We start from the raw sequence: 21,945 nt of genomic DNA on the forward strand, positions 1-21,945 counted from the left end.
CAAGGGTTGAATTTGAAAAAAAAACAAAAAACCAAAAACCAAACACTGATTTTTCAAAGTTCACCAATCGACTCCAAACAGGTTCTAGGTGGTCTGCCATAGGCTAAAACAGCAATTTGTCAGGTTTTAGATGGCGATTGGTCGAAGTCGAATTTTTAAAGAGACCGTACATGATAAATTTCGAAATTAAAATTCAAATCGAATTTGGTCTATTCCCTAGACGAACTACACAAAAATTTGACTGAAATTCGATTTTTTTTTTTAAACCTTTGATAAATCTGCCCAAAGTGATTTCAGGGAGAGATTGTTGGCCGCAATGTCAGTTTTAATAATCTCCCTTTACCTGTTTTAGGGCTTTAGCACACAAGCAGATTCAGGAAGATTGTTGCCTGGCGACTAATCGCCTCTTGTTTGGGGCGACAATCCCCTCAAACTACCTTCCGCCTGCTAAAATGAAAAATCGCCTGCGGCAATGCACTCGCGGCGCTTCGATTTCTGTAGTTGCCAGAAGTTTCTTTGTGAGGCAACTTCGTAAATCGAAGCGCCGCAAGTGCATTGCTGCAGGCCATTTTTCATTTTAGCAGGCGGAAGGTAGTTTAAGGGAGATTGTTGCCCCAAAGAAGAGGCGATCAGTTGCCAGGCGACTAAATTTCCCCGAATCTGCCCATGTGCTAAAGCCCTTACAGGCACAAAAAAAAAAAAAACGGAAGTTATGTGGGACAGATAACACAATTGGATGAACAAAATAAGAGTAATTAAGGATTGTGGTTACCAATTATACTAATTACCCTGCCAATAACATTTTTAGGAAAAATAAATAAATAAAAGGTTTACGTGTTGAGCAATTTAATTCACTGGGGCTTCCAAATATTTTGACCCCCCCCCCCCAACCAGTGAATACACTTTTGCTTGTGCTTTCACACTGTACAGGAGCAATTCTCGGAGCTGATTTAGAGGAGAGATGTTACAAGACAAAGCAGCAGTTAAGAAAGGACTTGCCACTTAGTGTATTTAAATCCCCTTTTATTTTGTTCAGTTTAAGTAAACAAGTTTTACTCCCTGCCCACCCGCCACAGTTATCTAAAATATCCTGATAAAACGGTTGTATTTTTTCCCCACAAGATAAAAAAAACAAAAACCTTAAAACTAAGCTTCAAAATTAAAATTCTTGATTGTGTGCTAAAAAATAAAACTCTGTACAAAAGATGGAAGTGAGGGAAATGCAGCTCTTTACACACAGTGTCATGGAAGTGTGACAAGTAATAAAGCCATAGACAATGAATAAATTCCTGACACAAATCACAGAATATTTCACTCCAGGAACCGCTGTCCGGACACAGTGTATAAAATATGGTCAATTCACATTTTGCAAAATTAGATTCTAGTACAAAATGCCCTTGAGTTACACTGGTAGAAAAGATATTAAGGCTGGTAAATTGTACATGATACAAAAATAGGCTGTGCTTTCAAAAGGATCACATCTGTAGGTCGTGATGCAGAAAAGCCGTATTCACATGATGGCGCAGTTTTTATTTCCAGACTTCTGTGGGGAGGAAGAAGAAGAAGAAAAGTCAGACTTGGGAAAACATTAAAAAGGCCTGAGACCTGATCAAATACACAACATTCATTTTCAGCAATTTTCCTATGTAAAAACCAACGGCCACTGAAAAGTGCAGAGGGGAAAAAAAAAAAAAGTGTTACAACAGCAATTGATCGTTTTTTTTACTGCCAGAATGTATTTTCCAACTGACGTCAATGGGTTACCCATAGAAATAAATGATTTGAGAGAACATTCAATACCATTCTGGTGGGATAGAAAAAAGGAGGCTTCAGATTATAAATTCCCCATTTTAGTGTTTTCCCAGCATAATAAATAGGCCCTTATACATGTACCTGCCCCTTCAGGTTTGTTCACATAAAGGCAGGAACACACATAAAACTGCTTCAGAAACAAAGGAGGGCACAGACATATGTATATATCATATAATAATGCATTTTCCACTGACAATGAGAAATACTCGGAAGCTTCTGTTTATTAAAACACAACCATTTCAATGTAAAACCTTCCTTTCCTTATGTATGAACTATTGTCTAGTCATCAAAAAAAAAAAAAAATACCTGCTGAGGGTAGTGAAATTCTTTGGCCGTCTCCTCAAATATTTCTTCTCCTTCTTCAAACTCCTCTTCAGGTATATTGGTGGTATAGATTGTTGTGCGCTGTGCTACTTCCTAACAAATACATAGTCATGTTAACTTTTATAGCCATATTCTATTCCGAGCTGTGCAACCAAGGGGACAGTGGAAATAAAAGGGATACCCATACACAAGATTTACACAGGATTAGGATTGTGCCATATGGTGTTATTTCTGCAATTTCTTCTGCGCTACATAAGGGATGCCCAATGCTATTTTCAATCCAACTTTATAGTAACCCACTGCAAAAGACAAGACTTGTCAGCTGAAAGGATTTTCTGATGCTTGAAGAAAGTGTGTGTAGTATAGGATTGTTTGCAGTGCAAAATACAGGCCATATGTATCAGTGGAATGCTGCGCCTTGTTTGCACGCTCACTACTCATTGGGTGATTGAAAGCATAAGGGCAACGGCACACGCTGCTATTTCGGGAGATTAGTAGCCCAGAGACCAATCGCTTCTTCAGGTGACTAATCTCCCCGAACTGCCTTCCCGCTGGCTATAATGTAAATCACCGGCAGGGTGGCACTCTGAGTGCTTTGTTTTCCGAAGTTGCTTCACGAGGAAACTTCGGAAAGCCAAAGCTCCAGACTGCCATCCCGCCGGCGATTTACATTATAACTGGCAGGAAGATTAGTCGCCCGAAGAAGAAGCGATTTGCCACTGGGCGACTAATCTCCCGAAATAGCAGCGTGTGCCATGGCGCTAACAGTTTGTCTGTATAGTTCTTGTGTGAAAGAATCACATGGCCCTAAAAACGTTACAAATCTCAAGTGCTGCAAGCTAGGCCTCATGATCCTCGATCACTATTTTGGCTATTTTCAGGCTGCATTCACCTTAGATATTTTGACTATAATTTTTGATTTTGCCTAAAATTCTACAGAACAGAGAAACACTATATAAAATGTACATGCCTCTCCCTGAGAATTCTTCAGTGTGGCCTTCACATCTTCTCCTGTACCCCATGAATTCTGATTCTTCCAGATTAGGTCAGATGGTGGACTTGCTTTTACTCCAGCATCAGCAGCCCAGATCTGTAAGGAATTGAGAAAAAAAAAAAAAGTTGAAATGAGATTTGGCAGATAAACTGGCAATATATAAAAAGCCAGTCTAATTATTTTGCCTACATTGTTAAATAAATACAGAACAATTCAGTTATTAGGCAACCCAAAGTAAAATACACGTTACTTGTCCTTTTTTCCAGGAAAACATTCATACTGTATCCAGCTACAAAGGACAACCAACTCAAAATGTAAAATTAAAATAAGTGCAGGGCAAACAAGAGGATGCAAGGAACTAATCTTTCCAAAGTGCTGTCACCCACAACTCTTAAAGGGCGCCGATCACTAAAATAATTTACCAAGTAAATACACTGTGAAAGTTCAAGAAATCTGATTTTTAAAACAGTTAGAATTGTATTATATAATGTAAAATGATCAGCTCAATATTCCTTCTGCAAGATCTCCCCTATCTCCACTGCAGTTCTAGCTGAGGCAGACATCTTGGATTTCACTGGCTCCTCCTACCTATATCTTCCCAGCCAACTGTAGCTCTGAAATCTAACACATGCTCAGTTGAAATTCCTTGTTTGCCTAGCAACCCTTCTAAGCTATTTTCAAATCAGCCAAACCTGTGTGTTAGCTGCTGTTCAGTAGTGGTGCCACCTGCTTGAAGTTAGTGTGTGCCCTTCATTTGCATAATAACATCACCAGCAGGGGACAAGAGGGAACTCTCCTGATACTTCTAGTGGAGGAGTTTACTTAAACAAGGCATTCTGGGTAGAATATTCAAAGCAATGTTGCAATCTGAGCATGCTCCTGAAATTTGCATATTAGCATATATTTGCATATTAGAGTCTCTGTTATAGTCTCAGTATGGCCTCCCTCAGTGAAAGAACCCATTTGACAAAGTAAGGGATTTTTTTTTTTTTAAAACGTGTTTATGTTGTACTGGTCAGATTGTTAATATGCGTTTCAGTTTGGCTGTGATAGGTGCCCTTTAAGCCATTCAGATTGTTTTACTGCGCCACATATTAAGGAATGTACAGCATGATGACCAGCATTTAAACTCTACCTACAAAGATAGGTTTACCTTCAGAGACCTTATGCAGAAAGTCTGGTTAAGAAATAATGTCAAAAAGAAATAATGAAAGGTAAAGACTTACTGTGACAGTCTGTTCAGCTTTAAGTACATATCTTGAGGTAAACTTGAAATTCACAGAAGCTTCTCCGATTGTTCTGGTCAGTTCCCAACCCCCTAAAGGATGATCCTGTGAAGAATTTTAGATATAGGTTAGTAAAACTAAAACACGAGTATAAATGTAGCGGTTACACACAGTGAGAAGAGCAGGACAATACAGACCTCTCAAAGACCTGTCCAATAATTCAGTGTTTTCTAAACAAGGCAAAGGAAAGATGATCACTCCACACAACACTGTTGAGAACACATTTTTCTGCCACTACCAATTCACCATAGTTACAGGTATGGGATCAGTTATCAGGAAACCAGTTATCCAAAAAGCTTCAAATTACAGAAAGCAGACTCCATTTTATCCAAATAATCCACATTTCTAAAAATGGTTTCTTTTTTCTCCAATAATAAAACAGTGCCTTGTATTTGATCCAAACGGAGATATACTTGTTCTTTATTGGAGGCAAAACCAGCACAGTGGGCTTATTTAATGGTTACGTGGTTTTCTAAGAGCCATATTACACAAAGATCCATTATCTGTAAAACCATAGGTCCCAAGCATTCTGGATAACATACATGTAACTACACGGAGTCAGAAATTCAGATATAAAGAGATTTTTGACTTTCCCGTCAACATTGTCAGTTCTTGAGCAACTCAGAAGCACAGTGACAACCGCTTCCTGCACTAAAGCGAATTGGAAGCAGTAGAAAAGCATAAACCTACAGCAGAATACAGAGATGACATTGATCTGAAGCAGCAGTGTGCCACACAGAGGATACAGTATACTAATACAAATACTTTGGCAATAAAATGTTCAGTACTGTGTAAGGTGGAGGTGATAGAATTATGGCTTGTTGAGACAGCCAAAGAGAAGTAAAAGAATAAAGGGAATGTAATTAGGTGCCAAGGTGTAAAAACAAATCTGCTTCAGATATATTATAGACTAATAAAGTGCATCTGCCAATTGCATACATGTGCCATGTGTTTGAGAGTTACCTTCTCGGAATTGTTTTTCAGTCGGATATATTTGCCATCCACATCAACTTCTTCAATGCTCACATCCCCAGTAGCAGCCGCAGAATGAGCAATGCTGACACTACTGCTGGCCTCAGACTCCTCTACATCAATTCGCTTTCTTTTGCCTTTAGTTGTGCGCACAGCTCGACTTGAAGAAGCCCTTGAAACTGTCACGCGTGAAGGGCTGGGAGATAACTTCAACCTGAAAAACAAAAATAATGTCAATCTTTGCAAGTCAATTCTTGTATAATGGCTTTAATAACAAAGACTCTAATGAACTACAGAGACACAAAAGCATTCGGCCCCCAACAAGGACAGGCAGCCCTCCGACAAGCTTTCAAATGTTGGCTATTCTAGCAGCTACTTCTGTGCCCCAAACCCTCTACGTAGGGTGGCTCTGCCATGATTACCATCGTGTAAGAGGGTTCCAAAACACTAAAAATAAATATATTTTTTACAGTGAGCAGTGTCCACCAAATCTTTATTTGGGAAACCATAAATCAATATTAAGCAGCTGGGATTATCAATCACTTTTGTCCAAGTGACAGGACTGCTCTCTAACCCTGGTCTGTCTTAAAGAAAAAATGCACAAAGTATAGAAAACTAAGCAAAACACAATCTATAAAAGCAAATCAGAAAAAAAAGGGGCTTAAAAAAAAGGACAACCCCTCAATTTATTTAGCACTGAAATAAAGATGAGCAGCTAAACCTTGTACCCTTTTTTCTGATTTAATGGATAGCACCTTTGGTGAGGTGCTTTAAAATAAATTGGATTTAAATACTTTTTTCATGTTCTGAGTGTAGAAGTTGCTCCCCATATTTTTCAAATTAGGTACCTAGAGAAGATAAGATAGGCAAAAGCAACTGGTGGATGATCTGTGTTGTCCCAAACCAGGCAAAGCCTCCCATTTTGTTTGTGGTACAGGTATAGGATCCGTTATCAGGAAACCCATTATCCAGAAAGCTCCAAATTATGGAAAGGTCATCTCCCATATGCAATTTTACCCAAATCTATATTTTTAAAAAGGATTTCCTTTTTCATAATAATAATAATAATAATAATAATAATAAAGAACCATGTACTTGATCTAAACCAAGATATAATTAATCCTTGTTGGAAGCAAAACCACCATATTGGGTTTATTTAATGTTTAAATGATTTCCTAGTAGACAAGGTAAGAAGATCCAAATGACAGATATCAGTTATCCTGAAAACCCCAGGTCCCAAGCATTCTGGATAACAGGTCCCACACCTGTACTGGTATTAATTCCAACTTCAAACAGGACCTATTGTGTCGGGCTTCTCTGGATATCATATCCTATCCTTCCTTTTAATCTATAGTGCCAGAGGGAAAAAAATATTTATATCAGAGCTACAGAGAGATCCTTCTATGGGGTATATTTATCAAAGAGTGAAGTTGTGGGATTTTTAAGAGTATTTATCAATGGGTGAAAGTTCATCCTTTGATAAACATGCCGTTCAAAATCCCATAGAAATGAATGGAGAGTGGTGGAATTTCACTCTAGAGGGCAGTGGCGATCTCTAACTTCACTCTGTTAAATATACCCCTAAGTGTCCAGGCTGAATGCAGGTTGGCCTCGCACATGACTGAGCAACACAAACTCTGTAAGACCAGCCTGAGCACCACTCATCTCTTTGCTCCCAGCCCTATAAAATGGTCAGATGAAGAGCTCTCTCGAATAGCATGCTAGAAGCAAGTGTTCCAGCCGTGACATCACAATTTTCTCAAAAGTTGAAGGGAGTTGTTGCTGTGGGTAAGTATCCCGCACCTTAGTTTACAATAGCTATTGCTTATATAGAGACTGGTATACACAAGGATAGAACTTCAGCAAAGTCAAGTCACAAGCAGACCAATGAATTAAGGAAAGCCACTCACTGATATCAGCAGATTATTCTATTAAGAAGTGTGCAGTTTTGACTGTTAAGACATCATGGAGATAAGGGAGGGAAAGAGCATCCAGTTTCTCCAAAGATATTTCCAGCACGGCCTAACAACTGAATATCACATGCATGTAAAGATCTTGTGCGTAAGCCTCAAAGTGAAAATCTCAAACACCCAGGTTCCCTGCAAGTGTTTCAGCAACCCCAAGTAATGGAAAGTAACGTATACACCTGTTTTTACAATTTACTCAAAGTTATTGTCTATGACATGCCCTATCTTTTTAAGATGGGTTGAATTCTTACCTTTCCTCTTCACCTTCCAGAAGTTTCCTGTATGCACTTATTTCCATGTCCAATGCCAATTTAACGTCTAGAAGCTGCTCATAGTCATTGAGCTGTTGCTGCATCTGATCTCTTATATCGGCCATTTCTCGCTCCCTCTCTGCAAGCATCTTACGACTGTTGTCCTTTTCCTTAGCTAGCATATCCTCCAGTTCTTGCATCCGATCGTGCCATGCTCTAGACTAATATTAAAATGCAAGTAAAATAAGTCTGTGTGTAAAACCAGTTATATGAACTATAATTCACAACAGGACTATTTTCCAATGACTAATCACCATATAGAATCGTCCTACAGCCACTACAAGGCTGCTCAGCAATTTCTTCAAGCAACACTCACTAGGAGTGCTAAGGTGCTGATGTTTATTAACGGACATTTATAGAACTGGGTCACTATTTCCAGGTTGTCAATGTGCACATTCTAATGAAATAATCACTACACAGAGCACTCTAAAAGATAGTGATACAGCTAGTCCAGTAAGCAGTTGAGTGACAAACAGCAGGTAACTTTTTCTTTTCTTTTACCATCAAGCACAAGCTCCAACACTGGAAGGTTTATAGAAATTGTGTAAATGCATAATGCAACATTTGGAAGTCAGATCTCCAAAGATTATTTTCTGTATTTATCGGCTTCATAAACAAGCACAAATTCAATGTACATTCAACAAATTCTTTCATACATGGTTTATTAACTATAAGCGGGGACACCAACTAACCCTTGAAATCAGTTTTGTGACCCAAGAATTTGTTTGGGTCCCAACCCATAAATGAAAGGTAGTAGCAAACAGGGCAGTGGATAAAATGCCCCTCTGTCCTCTCAAGTAAAGACGGATATAAAAGGTCTGTCACTGCTATATGCATAAGACTATGGGCACACTGGTTGTTGACAGACTAGTCAGCCTGTGTCTTTTTGCAGGCAGAGAGAAGCAGATCCGTTCAGTGCCCCTTCTGCTTTGATTTGAATCCGATCATTCCTGTGTCCGGTAACAAACGGGCTGAAGTCAGCCCAAATAATGAACTCAGCTTCAGCTCCTGTGTGTGACTGCACACAGGCTGATCGGATTCAAATCAATGGAGCAAGGTGATCAGCTTCTCTCAGCCTGCAAAAATACACAGGCCGACAACCGCCTGTCTGCTCATAACTGAAACCAGGTCACTCGTCATTAAAGAACACTAGAAGCGGAAAGAAGGTAGAGTATGGCTTGTCACTAAATGGCAATGGCTGAAAAACCTGTGTGGCATTATTCCAAGAACCCCTCTCTCATTTAGGCAAAAAAAACACAAAAATATTGGGTGTGAAGAAAGGTATTTCAAAGTATCCATGATGTGAATGTTTTAAAAAGGCATTTTGCAGAATGTAGAACATACAACAAAAGGAGTATTGAAATGTAACGGATGAACTTGCAGTTGTATGAGCATTAGCCAATATGTGGCTGTTTATTTTTACCTCTTTTTGGAGCTCAGAAAGCTGGGATGTGAGGCTGTCAATTCTGATGCGACTTTCCATGAGTTCCTCTCGAGTACTGTTCACAGCAGAGCTGTTCATTTCTGAGGCTAGTCTTGCATTTTCCAGCTGAAAGAACGGTTTGTAAGCAAACAGGATTTAGAAGACTATGAAAAATGAGGAAATGCACCAAATACGGACATTTAAACCAATCAATGACTAAACAGGAACTTGACATTTCTTATAGAAATGAACGTCATATTTTGCATCTTTCAACATACTGAACGTTACAATCCAAATATACACCTAGAGTTTGTAAAAAACCTCAATGTTGTAAGACAAGCCAAATCCTATTTCAAAGATGGAAAGTGAAAATCATATATGGTAACCCTCACCTTAGATTGGTAGGTTTGTTCAAGTTCTTCTTTGTACAGTCCAATTTGAGATTCCTGTTGCTCCCTCATCTCTGAAAGTGCTTGTGATAGTTTATATTCATAATCTACTTGCCGACCAGAATCAACTTCCACTAAGCGAGTCTCGTGTCTTCTACTAGTTTCCTTGATTTCCTGTAATAACAGACGATTAAAAAAAACAAAAACACAACACAAGGTCAGATGTAATGAAATATATCTCATGGGTTAGAAATATAGACTGCGGGCATCCGAAGTGTAACCCAATAAAATGGAGGCACTACAGTCGACAGGTTGATTTGGTAAAGTAAACGTGTTTTCATTTCACTCACCTCTTCATAAATGTTTTTACGGAAATCTAGTTCTTCAATTAGAGACTGACACCGGTTTTCAAGGTCCACCTTCATCAAGATTTCTTCTTCAAGTTGTTTCTTTGCAAGAGCCAAAGCGGATCCCAGCTATAGGTTTAAACATATTATATTTAATGATTTAGGATAGATCTCTGGGTTAAAGAAAGCCATACAGATACTGTATCCATAAATGGGTTTATACTCATATCCAGTGAAGCATATTAGCCAATGATATTCAGCTAGAAACTTAAGCAAGGATAGCTTACCTTTCTCAATTTTCCTTCACTTAAACTACAAAACCTGTTTTTGGCGCTTTGTCTGCTTCTTGGGATCTAAAAAGTGCAAGCTCTTGCACCTCACTCTAAATGCAGTGTGATTAGCCTCTTAAAGGGTCGGTAACCTTTTAGTATGCTATAGAATGGCCAGTTCTGAGCAACTTCATTTGGGCTTTCATTATTTTTATAGTTTTGGAATTATGTGTTATGACTCATTCCGACTTTTAAAATGGGGTCACTGCCTCCCAGCAAAAAAAAAAAAAAAAAACTATTGCTCTGTGAGGCTACAATTTCTATGTATTATTTTTCTATTCAGGCCCGCTATTTCTCATTCAAAACACTACCTGGTTGCCAAGGTAATTTGAACCCTAGCAACCAAACTGGAGAATTGCTTGCGTTTTAAAAAATTAAGACCAACTGCAAATTTATTTTACGTCACACTAAAAGTTTACAAAGAGGTGAACAACCCCTTGTAATCAAGTTATTTTGCCCCAAGTAACATGCACAATATAAAGTAATAGAAACGGTTTTAAAAAGTAAAAAGATATTTCTCAATACAGATATGGGACTTATTATGCAGAATACTTGGGACTTCCCATTTGTAAGTTGTGAAGGAGAAAAAATGGGGGGAAAATAGTTGTTTTCCCTTCAGTAGCTTAGTTAACATCAAATGTACTGCTTTTGTACAAATAAATACTTTGTATATTTAAATTGGACACTTAAGGAGAACTGCAGTGACCAGTTTCAAAGTTTCCTAGGTTCAACAGGTTTTCAAACAGGTTTCACTTGTGGAAACTCATTAACTGCAAGAATCTCTTACCTAAAGTTGGCCAAAGGCACATGTTAACACCTGTAATTAAGCAAGAAATACAAACAGCAACTCACCACAACAAGGAGCCTGGAGTTCTATAGATTTTGCATGGACAGTAAAGGTGGCCATAACCAGGCCAATAAAAAGGTGCAGACAGACCGAGTCGGCAGCTTATTGGTCTGTATGTGGGGCCCTGTCGGTATCTGGCCGAGAGTCAGGCAGATGTCGATCAGGCAGGGGTAAAAATCCCACCGAATGCATCTGTTCATTGATCTGACCGCCTGTATGATCCGTTCATTGGGCCCTAGGGCCCACTATCGGATCAGCTCGATATCGCCCACCTCAAGGTGGGGAAATAGGGGAGAGATCCACTCATTTGGCAAAATCGCAAAACGAGCGGATCTCTGTGCGTATGGCCACCTTAACAGAACTAAATCTCCCAGCATGCAACAGAGATGAGGACCCTGTGACTACCAATCATATAAAAGGGCACACAATGGTTGTGGTAGACTGGTGTTACTTTGGTGTTACTGTTCCTATAAAGCAAACATAGGTTGCAAATACAAAACATACCCACCTGCCCAATTTCAGCTTTCAAATCCTCCACCTCTCCTTGCAGTGACTTATTTTCACTCTGTGCAGTTGCAAGAGCAGCATTTTTTGAGTTGAGAAGAGCTTCAGTTTCTCTAAATCTAGCTTGTGTGGATTCCAATTCAGATTCTTTCTTTGAGAAACTGCACGAAAAAGCAAAAGAAAATCAGAAAATAAATCCGAATTTAGAACACCAGATACCATATATACAGTAACTGATCTTTCAATGGTCTGTGGAAAGCTTTAAAAAGGAGGTAAATTAGATCATTTACAATCAGATTACTAAAACAACGAAAAACAAACAGCATGTGTTTCAATTGTTTAAAGGACCTGTAACATAAAAAAAAAATTAAAAATTATTTAGTGCACAACGAAAAATAAACACCAAGACAAATTAAACTTTTAAAATAACTTCTTTTTTTATGTTTTTTTTAAAAAAATTGTTAGAATACATTGAAAAAAACACGAAGACAAACTTTCAAACCGCAAAGTCTTTATTAAGAAATAACTTACCAATCACGGCGACAATCCATCGTGCATTGCTCGATTTCTCCTCCCTGGCTACCTCCTATAAGGAAGGCAGGGAGGAGAAATAGAGCGATGCACGATGGATCGTCTGATCGCTTTTTGAAGAGGAGCGCAATCGGAGTTTCGGTAAGTTATTTCTTGATAGACTTTTTGCTATTTGAAATTTGTCTTAGTGTTTTTATTTCGATGTACTCAAACAGATTTTTTTTTAAAAATTTGATGTCACCGGTCCTTTACGGGCAGAGACACACTGTCAGATTCGTTGCCCGGCGGCAAATCTCTTCTTCGGGGCGACTCATTTCCCTGAACTGCCTTCCCGCCGGCCATAATATAAATCACCTGGTGGGATGGCACTCAGTGCTTCATTTTGCGAAGTCGCCCTATGTTTCCTCGTGAGGCAACTTTGGAAAACGAATCGCTCCGAGTACCATCCCGCCGGCGATTTAGATTCGCCCTGAAGAAGAGATTTGTTGCCGGGCAACTAATCTCCCTGAATCTGACTGTGTGGCTCTGCCCTAAAGAGGGATGTGGTAGGACTTGGCAAAACAAGCACTTTCCTTTTATGTAGCAGAAACAAATGATTTTACTTTACTGAATAATCTGTTCAGGTGGAACAGTACCACCGAAAAATGAAAGGGTTTTAAACCAATGAAAATATAATAAACTGTTGTGCTGCACTGGTAAAACTGGTGCGTTTTTCTTAAGAAACAACTATAGTTTTATAAACAAGCTGCTGTGTAGTCATGGGGCAGTACAACACAACAGTAGATTATAATTCCATTAATTTAAAACTCATTTTTTGGTGTTCCTGTTCTTTTAAGGAAAGCACTGTGTTACAATGTGCAGCCACAAAATACTTGAAAGAGCGATTTAGAACTGGTTGTATGTGAAGTTTGGGGTGGAAAACACGATTCTTTACATTACTCACTTAACCTGATCTCCAGATGTCCTCTTACATTCCAGAGAGCTGTAACTTCTGAATTTAGTTTATATAATGTAGACATCCTTTTTGCAGATAGCATCTCCTTAAATTGGTAGTAATGTAATGCCATGTGATGGGCCAAATTGGATCATAATAGGGGACCAATGCAGAGGGGACAGGAGTGCATGAAGTCTTGTGTGACTAGTGAGTAGCTGGTTTAACATGCTAGTTTGTACAAAAACACAGCTGTTGCCTCTGCCCACATTTTATGCTTTGTATGTCTATAGGATGAAAAGTAATTGTTGCATAATTAAGAGTTTAGAGTTGCTTAGATTATTTTTTGTTATTGCTACCTCAGGCTTCTCTAATTCATATTCCTGCCTCTAATTCAAATCACTGCATGGTTGCTAGGGGAATTTGGACCCTAGCAACCAGATTCCTAAATAATCTGGAGAGCTGTTGCAAAAAAGGCCAAATAAACTACAAATAAAAACAGATTGCAAATTGTCTCGGAATATCCTTCTCTAAGTCATACTAAAAGTTAATTGAAAGGTAAACAACCCCTTTAAAGATAATAAGCTCTGTATAAACAATCCCCTTCCTTCGCCCCCTCCAAGAAATTGGAAAAACACATTTGTTTCAGCTTCTACCACCGACACTGGATCAAATCATGCTGATCCAATAATGGGCTGGACACCACTGATCAGATCACACTGGGGTTCTATGTTGAACTAATGCAGCACTAATGTCATCTTTGTTTTGTTTTAAAGCCTGCCTAAAACATCTGACCAGCAATCAGGAAGTCCCAATATGTTGTAGCATCAGTATGCAGGGTCATATTCAGAAGCGGATATAAGCCCATATATGGCCAGCTTTACAGTGTGAACATTCAGTTTTACCAGCAGCTAGATTGAAGAAATGTATTGCTGCAAAGACTAGATTGGAATGTTTGTTTCCTCTTTAAATATGAACTGTAAGAGAGTAGATATGAACTTTGCATTTCAAAATGTGTCCCAGGTAATACAACACTTCTAGGTGCTACATGCTGCACACATGTCTACAATACAATTGAGTAAAACTCGACATATGCTGGCTAATTCTTATGGGCTCTAGTTTGGGCAAAAAGGCCCTTTCTTCCTGTACAGGCATGGCAGATTACAAAAGAGGGGTGTGGGTGCACACCAAGGCTAAGTTAAAATGTGTTTAAATTCAATGGAAATGCTATGGATTTGGCCAATTAATCAATGCACATTCCCTGGTCCCGTCTCATAAGTAATTCAGTATATATGCAAGTGCATGTGTTTACAAAAACAAGGGTTGTTAGTTCCAAAGTTATGATCATAAAATTTGTAAGCCACCATACCACGTCAAGGTAAACCCCGTAAGGTGGTCGCTAACTATTTACCTCTGGTCACAGTATAAAAAGGATGGCTGCATAGTTGGTATAAGTGTCTCCTATCCTTGCCATGGATTTCAGTCTGAGGGCTAGGTCCTCCCCACCACACGAGAGAGAGAAGAGAGACTGCTCAAACCAACACCATGCATTTTTGCATATGGAGCAGAACAACACTTACTTCATCTGACTTATGCTATTGGATAATTGCAAACCGGAATTATCCTCCAAATGAACAGGTGCCCCTCTAGCTGTAACTGCATGACTGGAGCCAGTTATAGCTAGATAGCCCTCTAGCTGTCATAGAAAATCAGACGCTGGCATAGCAGAGATAAGTTACAATTTGCTCAAAGGATGAAGGGAGGTGTTGCTAGTAGCAGGCAGGCTACTGCTTTAATGACATCAAGGCTGATGACAACAGATTAGTCACCCGCAGTAAATCTAAACTTCTGGACCGCTGTTGCAGAGTTCCACTTGTTACTCCTTGAAATCACTAGATTATGACAGTAAGAAAGTCGGTAGCTCAGACCCGGTTACACATCTAGGAAAGAGATGATGTGGGAAAATGTTGCGGGTTTCTGAAGAAACTGGAACTGAAGGGATGCTAAAAACGGTACTAACAATTTAACATGTATCACTAGTATTGTACAGGTACTGAGGCCCCATCCGTTCACATATGTAGCTCTCCATGATCATGGCTACTTGTAATATAATCTCCTGGAATATCAGGGGGCTAAACTCCAAATTTAAGAGAAGCCTTATGCATAACTATATTAAGAAGCACGCACCCTCCATCCTTTTATTGCAAGAAACGCATCTGACAGGACAAAAAGTCCTTTCTCTGAAACGTCCATGGGTAGGATGGTCGTACCATTCCACTTTCTCCAATCACGCCCGGGGAGTAACTATATTAATAAAAAAAAATACTGTATTCTCGCTGACCCAAATAATTACGGACCATTATGGCCGATACATTATTCTTTATTGTACCCTCTATAACAAACCTTTGATTATAGTTAACCTATATATTCCGCCACCCTACTCTGGAACAGTTTTAGATATTGTTAATAACAAACTTGCAACTTTGCCACCAGCCCCCGTAAGTATATTAGGAGATTTCAACTCCATCATGGACCCCCAAATTGACCGCCTTAATGCACAAGGTACTAATCCCACTAAACTGGCTCAATGGGCGGAGGCCCTCCACTTGGTTGACACTTGGAGATGGAAACACCCGGGGCTGAGAGAATACTCCTGCCATTCTACCACACACCAATCATTCTCGAGGATTGATTTAGCTTTAGTATCCTCAGATATTCTCCCTTACATTGACAAAGTGCAATTTCTGCCGCGCATACTTTCTGACCATTCCCCACTTTTACTCTCCCTAAGATGGTCGACTCCAACGACTTCGAGATTGTGGAGGCTCAGTCCTCTCTGGTTGACCAACGACCTAGTACAAACGGCCAATACTGACGGTTACTCTAATTATTGGGCCCTTAATGCAAACTCAGCCCCACAAGCTATTCTTTGGGACGCCTCTAAGGCGGTTATGCGGGGGGCGCTAACAGCCGCAATATCACAGGCCCGTAGACAAGCCAGACAAACCATAGAACAGGCAGAGGCAGAAGCCTATCAGGCTGAAACTGATCACATCACTAACCCTACACCAGAGAATTACTCAATTCTACTAGAGAAACGTAATGCATTAGAACGACAAAACACATTGCTGACCAAAAAAGTCCTTCTCTACCAATCGCAGAGATACTTTGAACAGGGGGACAAGAACGGACGGCTTTTAGCATACTTTGCAAAGACACAATGCCCTTCTACAGCTATACCGAACATTAAGTCGAACGGGGGTGACATGGTTAACGATCCCAAGCTCATAGTAGAGGAGTTTGCAAACTATTATCGTGGGCTGTACAGATCCACAGTGTCCCAATCCAGCACCACCCACCTACCCTTCCTAGACAACATCTCGATCCCAACCCTACATTCCTATGACAAGGACAACCTAAATCGACCTATTACAATAGAAGAAGTAAAAGAAGCCATTGCCTCCCTCCCGACAAACAAAACACCGGGCATAGACGGTCTTCCCTCCAACTGGTACAAGGCCCTCTCAGAACAGCTGGCTCCCCAGTTGCTGGCTACCCTTCACGCCTCCTTTGATCTTGGCTCCCTGCCCCCTTCATTTAGTGAAGCACTTATAGTTGTGGTCCCTAAATCCGGTAAAGACCCTGACCAGTGCAGTTCATATCGGCCAATCTCCCTTATAAACAATTTAACATGTATAATCAGAATAGTCTATGGCAGGGCTGTCCAACTGGTGGCCTGACCCCCCCCCCCTCATGTGGCCCTCCACATCAAAGTCTGCCTGCTGTGTCTGTTACCATTTGTAAAATTTAAAAGGTATCACTACAGAGATTAACTGGCCCCTGCATTGTTTAAACCTCAAATTCAGACTAATCCCCTGTATTGTTCACACCTGTGATCCCCCTGCATTGTTCACTCCCCTAAAGCCCTGTACTATTCTACCCGAGACCCAGACTGAAACTGCCCACATTGTTCACACCTTATACAAAATGCTAATGGGGCACCAGCACTGTGTCACTGTATGTAGTACATATTAGACTGGTCCTGATTCCTGTCTCCTGCTCTGTTCTGCCTTCTATATGCTCCCTGTGTGTGTCATACTTTGGTATTTGTTCTGGAGGTTTGTTAGCATTTGCAAATTATTGTTAGTGGCCCCTAAGGTGTTTAATCATATGCTGGGGTACTGTATTATACACAGGGGAGGAGGAGGCATATGGATTTATGGGTATGTCTTAATATGACTTAGCTTTTTTCACATATGAGTGACATCCTTGCCAGGACAGGCACAAGGTAGTTTAACACACTAGGCAAGAGCTTCAATCAGTGCCCCCCTATCCTGCATTACCATTTCCCTCCTTACCATGATGGTTTTTAAATAGAGAGAGCAAGAAAGTGTACAACACTTTTTCATTTATATTACTGCCCCCTGTACCTGTGCAAGCAAGCTCAGCAGACATCCATCATACAGCCCTCCTGCAGCCATCATATTGCCCCCAATATTTACCTGTGTCAGCAGCAGCCAAAAATAAATCTGACCACATTATATTGCCCCCAAGTATTTATGTACCTGTGCCAGCACCCAGCCCAGCAGCAACAGCAAACATATGGCCCAACCCAAATCTGTACCAGGAAGCTTCACACTTTCACAGTAATATAAAGAATGTGTTCAGTTCAGTGCAACTGTGCAAGGCTGAGAGCAGCGAGAGCCACACCAAGCAGCCCCCCAGCTCTCTGCCTCTGTCACCCATCACATCAGTGACATCATTGACGCATGTACGCACGTCACAGTGCACCGCACAGAAGGAGCTATTACTTGCCGGCAAGAGGAAGGGGAAGGAGATGGATTCCACCCAACTGGGTGATCATGATTACTGAAACAAATTATTAAATAAACGCTTGAAAAGTGCACCCCCAATAATGGCGCCCTAGACAGCTGCCTACTCTGCCGACCACTAGTTCCGGCCCTGATCCCTGCAGTGAGCACCAACCATTTGGTTTTTTGGTGTGCTATTAATGTGGGCATGGTCTTGCGGTAACATGGGTGTGGTTTAAAGTGGGTGTGGTCTAAAAACGGAGTGGCTGACACTGGCTTCCATTATCGGCCCTCCACCATGCAGATTGAAAAAATTCCGGCCCTCGGGCCATAGAAGTTGGACAGCACTGGTCTATGGGAATAAATCAAGCATGTGTGTCGCCTTCTAAGGATCTCTAATGGGAATGGTAGAGGTCAATTGCAAAGGAAGAATGGCCATTCACCGTATAACTATATAATGGTATCTCTAAGGGTGCAATGGTCTGTAGAAGCAGTCATATTTGATCAACTACACTTTGAGGTGATATGGTCAAATACTTGACCAATTCTACCTGTCACCCAAAAAAATTATTCAAAATCCTATTTTATCACATTAGTCAAGTCAAACTTTAATTACACTATATAAATTATTTAAATCTTGTTTCCTTCAGTCTGGGAATTCAAAATTATAGCAAGCAGGCAGCAGCCATTTTGTGGACACTTATTAAGACAAGCCTTGTATCATCTCAGAATCTTGTTTGTGCACCAGAATGGGGGACCTGATGTCCATTTCTATGCACTGGCTACACAGTGACATATAGGAAGTGCTGAATGGAAAGAAAGTAATTGCCTGCCCCGACTCTATGTCCACGGCATAAAGGAGGGGCAGACAATATTTGATTGACAGCTGAGATTTTTAAATGAGCTTACAACGGCCATGAATGCTTTAATAAAAAATAGAAATTGGATTTCATGCTTAATTTGAAAAGGACTTTTATTATACAGATTTTTGTGTCTGGGTGGCAGGTCCACTTTAAAGGGTACCCGTCACCCTAAAATAGTTTTCATCAGCTAAAGTGTGGGCTAATAGAGCCTGCACTCCGGTTGTGGGAAAGTGTTTTTTTTTTTTTTTTTTTTTAAATAAAAATTCCCCCTGCCAGCACTAGGACACCCACACTGGGAGGGAGCACATTATGATAAAAAAAAAAAAAGCAAACAAGTTTAGTATAATGGAAAGTTGCTTAGAAATGATTTAAAAAAAAAAAAAAAAAAAAAAAAAAAAAAAAAAGGGGGGGGGGACATCCACTTTAAGACCTGAAATTAGCCCAGTAGAGGTTATTCAAGTAATCCAATATAAGTGGGTAACCATATCATCATTTACAATTTATAATTCTGGAGGTCTCAGAAAAGTGCTTTCTTTAATTAAACCATGATTGAGGAACAAACTGCATCGTTGGTGGATGACTACATATAAATTTAGCGCCAAAAGGAAGCAACCGGCAGTGCACCACAGGAAGGAAATGAAACGGGAGATCTGTTTTGCTGGGTGAAGCCGTTTTTTTTTTTTGGAGTGCAATGAATGAATACACCGCAGATTATAGCAATCATACTCAAACTACTGAAAAAATAGAACAAAAATAAACAAAAAAAAGAATGTGTGACAGAAGGTGGGAAAACACTAAAGATGGTTGTTCCCTGCCCCTCCTATGTGCATAATTTACTATACGATAACCTATCATAAGGGAGGACAGTCGGACAAGAGGAGCCAAGAGACCGCTCCTCCCTCATTATTAACAGACACCTGCTCACGGGCGCATGTTCCAAAGGAGATTAAGGGCCACCTCTTTATAACTAAGATGTGTCGGTAAGCAGGGCAGGAGAGAGAGTAACAGGTGTTTACTACAACAACCAATATTAACCCAATTCTATGGTCATTTCCTAATGATCCCTCCTGATCTGCACCCCACTCCGAGAAAACTCCAGTTCAGTCTCTATTGATAAAGGGGAAAGCAACAGACACTAACCTGGATATTAGCACAGGAGCTGCAACTAAAGAGATTTAATTCCATGGCAATCTACATTCATAAAATTCCACAGGTTTTACCGATGCTTGTGTGTGCAATTGGAAGTGAAATCATTTTTCTATACTTTTCTGCATTGCTGGTTCACCCTTGAAACAATGTAGCAGAAGTCGGCCTTTCCTGCTACATTGTTTCCAAAGTCAGGCCTAGCAGAAAAGCACTTCACAGCTATCCTTACAAATAACTTATAACGGACCCATCAAAGTTTGACAGCTCCAGACGAAAAGACTATAGAGAAGGATGCTGCTTATGTCAGCAGGCTGCCAAACAACAATGGTTGCCGGGTCACATTGAGGGGCTACTCTGGAGAGGATTGTGGCAAGGACATTAATTAGCCGTGGCAGTACTGCCTGATCTGTGCTGATAACGTTCACAGGGTTTCCCCCATAAAGCTGGCCATACACGCAAAGATCTGATTGTATTATCGTGTGTGGAAAGTCCCGACATTTTTCGCCCGGCGAAGATCGGTCTTTGGTTGATCGGACAGGTGAAAAATTGTCGGCTGCGCGTAATATCTCTACGTGTATTGCTGATCGTACGATTTTCGTACGAGGAAGACTGTCACTAGCTTTTGTCGGACATAACTTTCGTACGATTACTGTCAGGGGCAGAACATCGGCTGATATGTCCTTTTACTACTTTATTTGATCGGAATGGTTAGTGGCAGGTCGGGAGGTGGGAAAGTCCGATCGTACCATGATTCATACGATAGGCTCTTTGCGTCTATGGCCAGCTTAAGCCACACACTGGGGCTTATTTACAAACCTCGCGCAGAGCAAATTGGTTGCACACAGAGACTATATTCGCCCTGGGCATGGTTACATTTATAAAGCTGAATAAGCAGGGCGCTAACAGAATTGCGAATTTTTCGTCAAAAATCGCAAGTTGCATTTGAATTATGTCCAAACTTTGTTGGCGGGAAAATATTTGCAAAACAGTTTGGTAAATTGCGAATTTGAGTTACCGTCAAGGCTATTTTCGCGCACAACAACCTTGCACATTGGGTGCGCTTGCGTAACTGCCGTCTCATTGGCGAAAATGTATTCACAATGCGTAAAGATGGGCAGAGCAATATATTAGCGTTCGGGGAAAAAACACGGGCAATAGAGAAAAATACGCGCTGCGCAAACTTTCTATATGCCTTGCACACGGCTGCCTCTACAGCTGCCCATTGATGCCAAGATTTTTAAAAGATCCAATCGTTATCGTGAGACCACAATTATAAGTTGGGCAAGTCCAACTCAAACACGGGGGTGATGGGCAGTTCCACAAGTGGAGAGCATATGCCAGTCACACACACCCCCATCATGCCCCGCTACTGACCTGGCCTGGAGATCCTGGTGTTCCACGGAGACTTTACTGAGCTCGAGCTGCAGCCTGGCCTTCTCCCGGGCAGTGTCATCCAGACTCCTGCGTGCATCCGCCAGCTCGGTTTCATAGAGCTCCTTGATGCCGCTCACTTCCCGGCTCCGCACTTCCTCCCGCTCGGTGACCTGCACATGCAGCAGGCTGTTCTCACTCTCCAGGCTCCGCACCGTGTCTATGTACAAAGCCAAGCGGTCATTGAGCTCCTGCAGGTCCACTTTCTCCTGCAGCCGGGTGATGCGGGTCGGACTGAGCGGGGTGCTCATGCTGCTCCTCCGGCCGGAGCTACGGGGGCCGCTAGGGGTGGCAGTGGCCATTGCACACTCGGCGTTTAAAAAAAGGATTCTACAACAGGATCGGTACCGGTTAACCCTCCGTTGTCTATGACGGTCTAAACACACAACTTGTTTCCACTTCTGGGCACAGCTCCTCGTAGCAGCACACGCAACTTAAAACACGAGTCCTTTTAAAATAAAAAGATTATTAAATTGCAATGTGCATAAAAACCAAACGCTAAAATTGCACCGACTCGCCCTGCACCCTCCCCCACTCGAAGTCTCACTCGCTACACAGAGGCTTGGCCTCAATATGGCGCCAGAAGGGTCACGTGCTACCCTCCTCGAATCAGACAACAGAACGCGCCCACTTTGTTTCCCTGAGACTAAATTCAAATCGGAGATGTTAACAAGAGAGGGCGGGTGCGGTGTAGATTGGGGGTGAGGCGGTACTACACAATGGGCGA

At 41.0% G+C, this 21,945-nt stretch overlaps 1 protein-coding gene across 1 annotated transcript; it reads right to left on the reverse strand.

The window, feature by feature from the left end:
• Nucleotides 1–1,006: 1,006 nt before the first annotated feature.
• lmnb1.S (lamin B1 S homeolog) lies at nt 1,007–21,715 on the reverse strand (the record flags this gene model as incomplete). Its single annotated transcript, NM_001088078.1, is given in 11 exon segments — nt 1,007–1,543; nt 2,119–2,229; nt 3,107–3,226; nt 4,357–4,461; nt 5,380–5,602; nt 7,607–7,827; nt 9,090–9,215; nt 9,482–9,652; nt 9,829–9,954; nt 11,510–11,666; nt 21,162–21,715. Coding segments are annotated over 11 exon segments (1,752 nt in total). The 3' UTR covers nt 1,007–1,510.
• Between the last annotated feature and the right edge of the window lie 230 nt (nt 21,716–21,945).

This window comes from Xenopus laevis, chromosome 1S (assembly GCF_017654675.1).
Source record: "Xenopus laevis strain J_2021 chromosome 1S, Xenopus_laevis_v10.1, whole genome shotgun sequence".
Lineage (NCBI taxonomy): Eukaryota > Metazoa > Chordata > Amphibia > Anura > Pipidae > Xenopus > Xenopus laevis.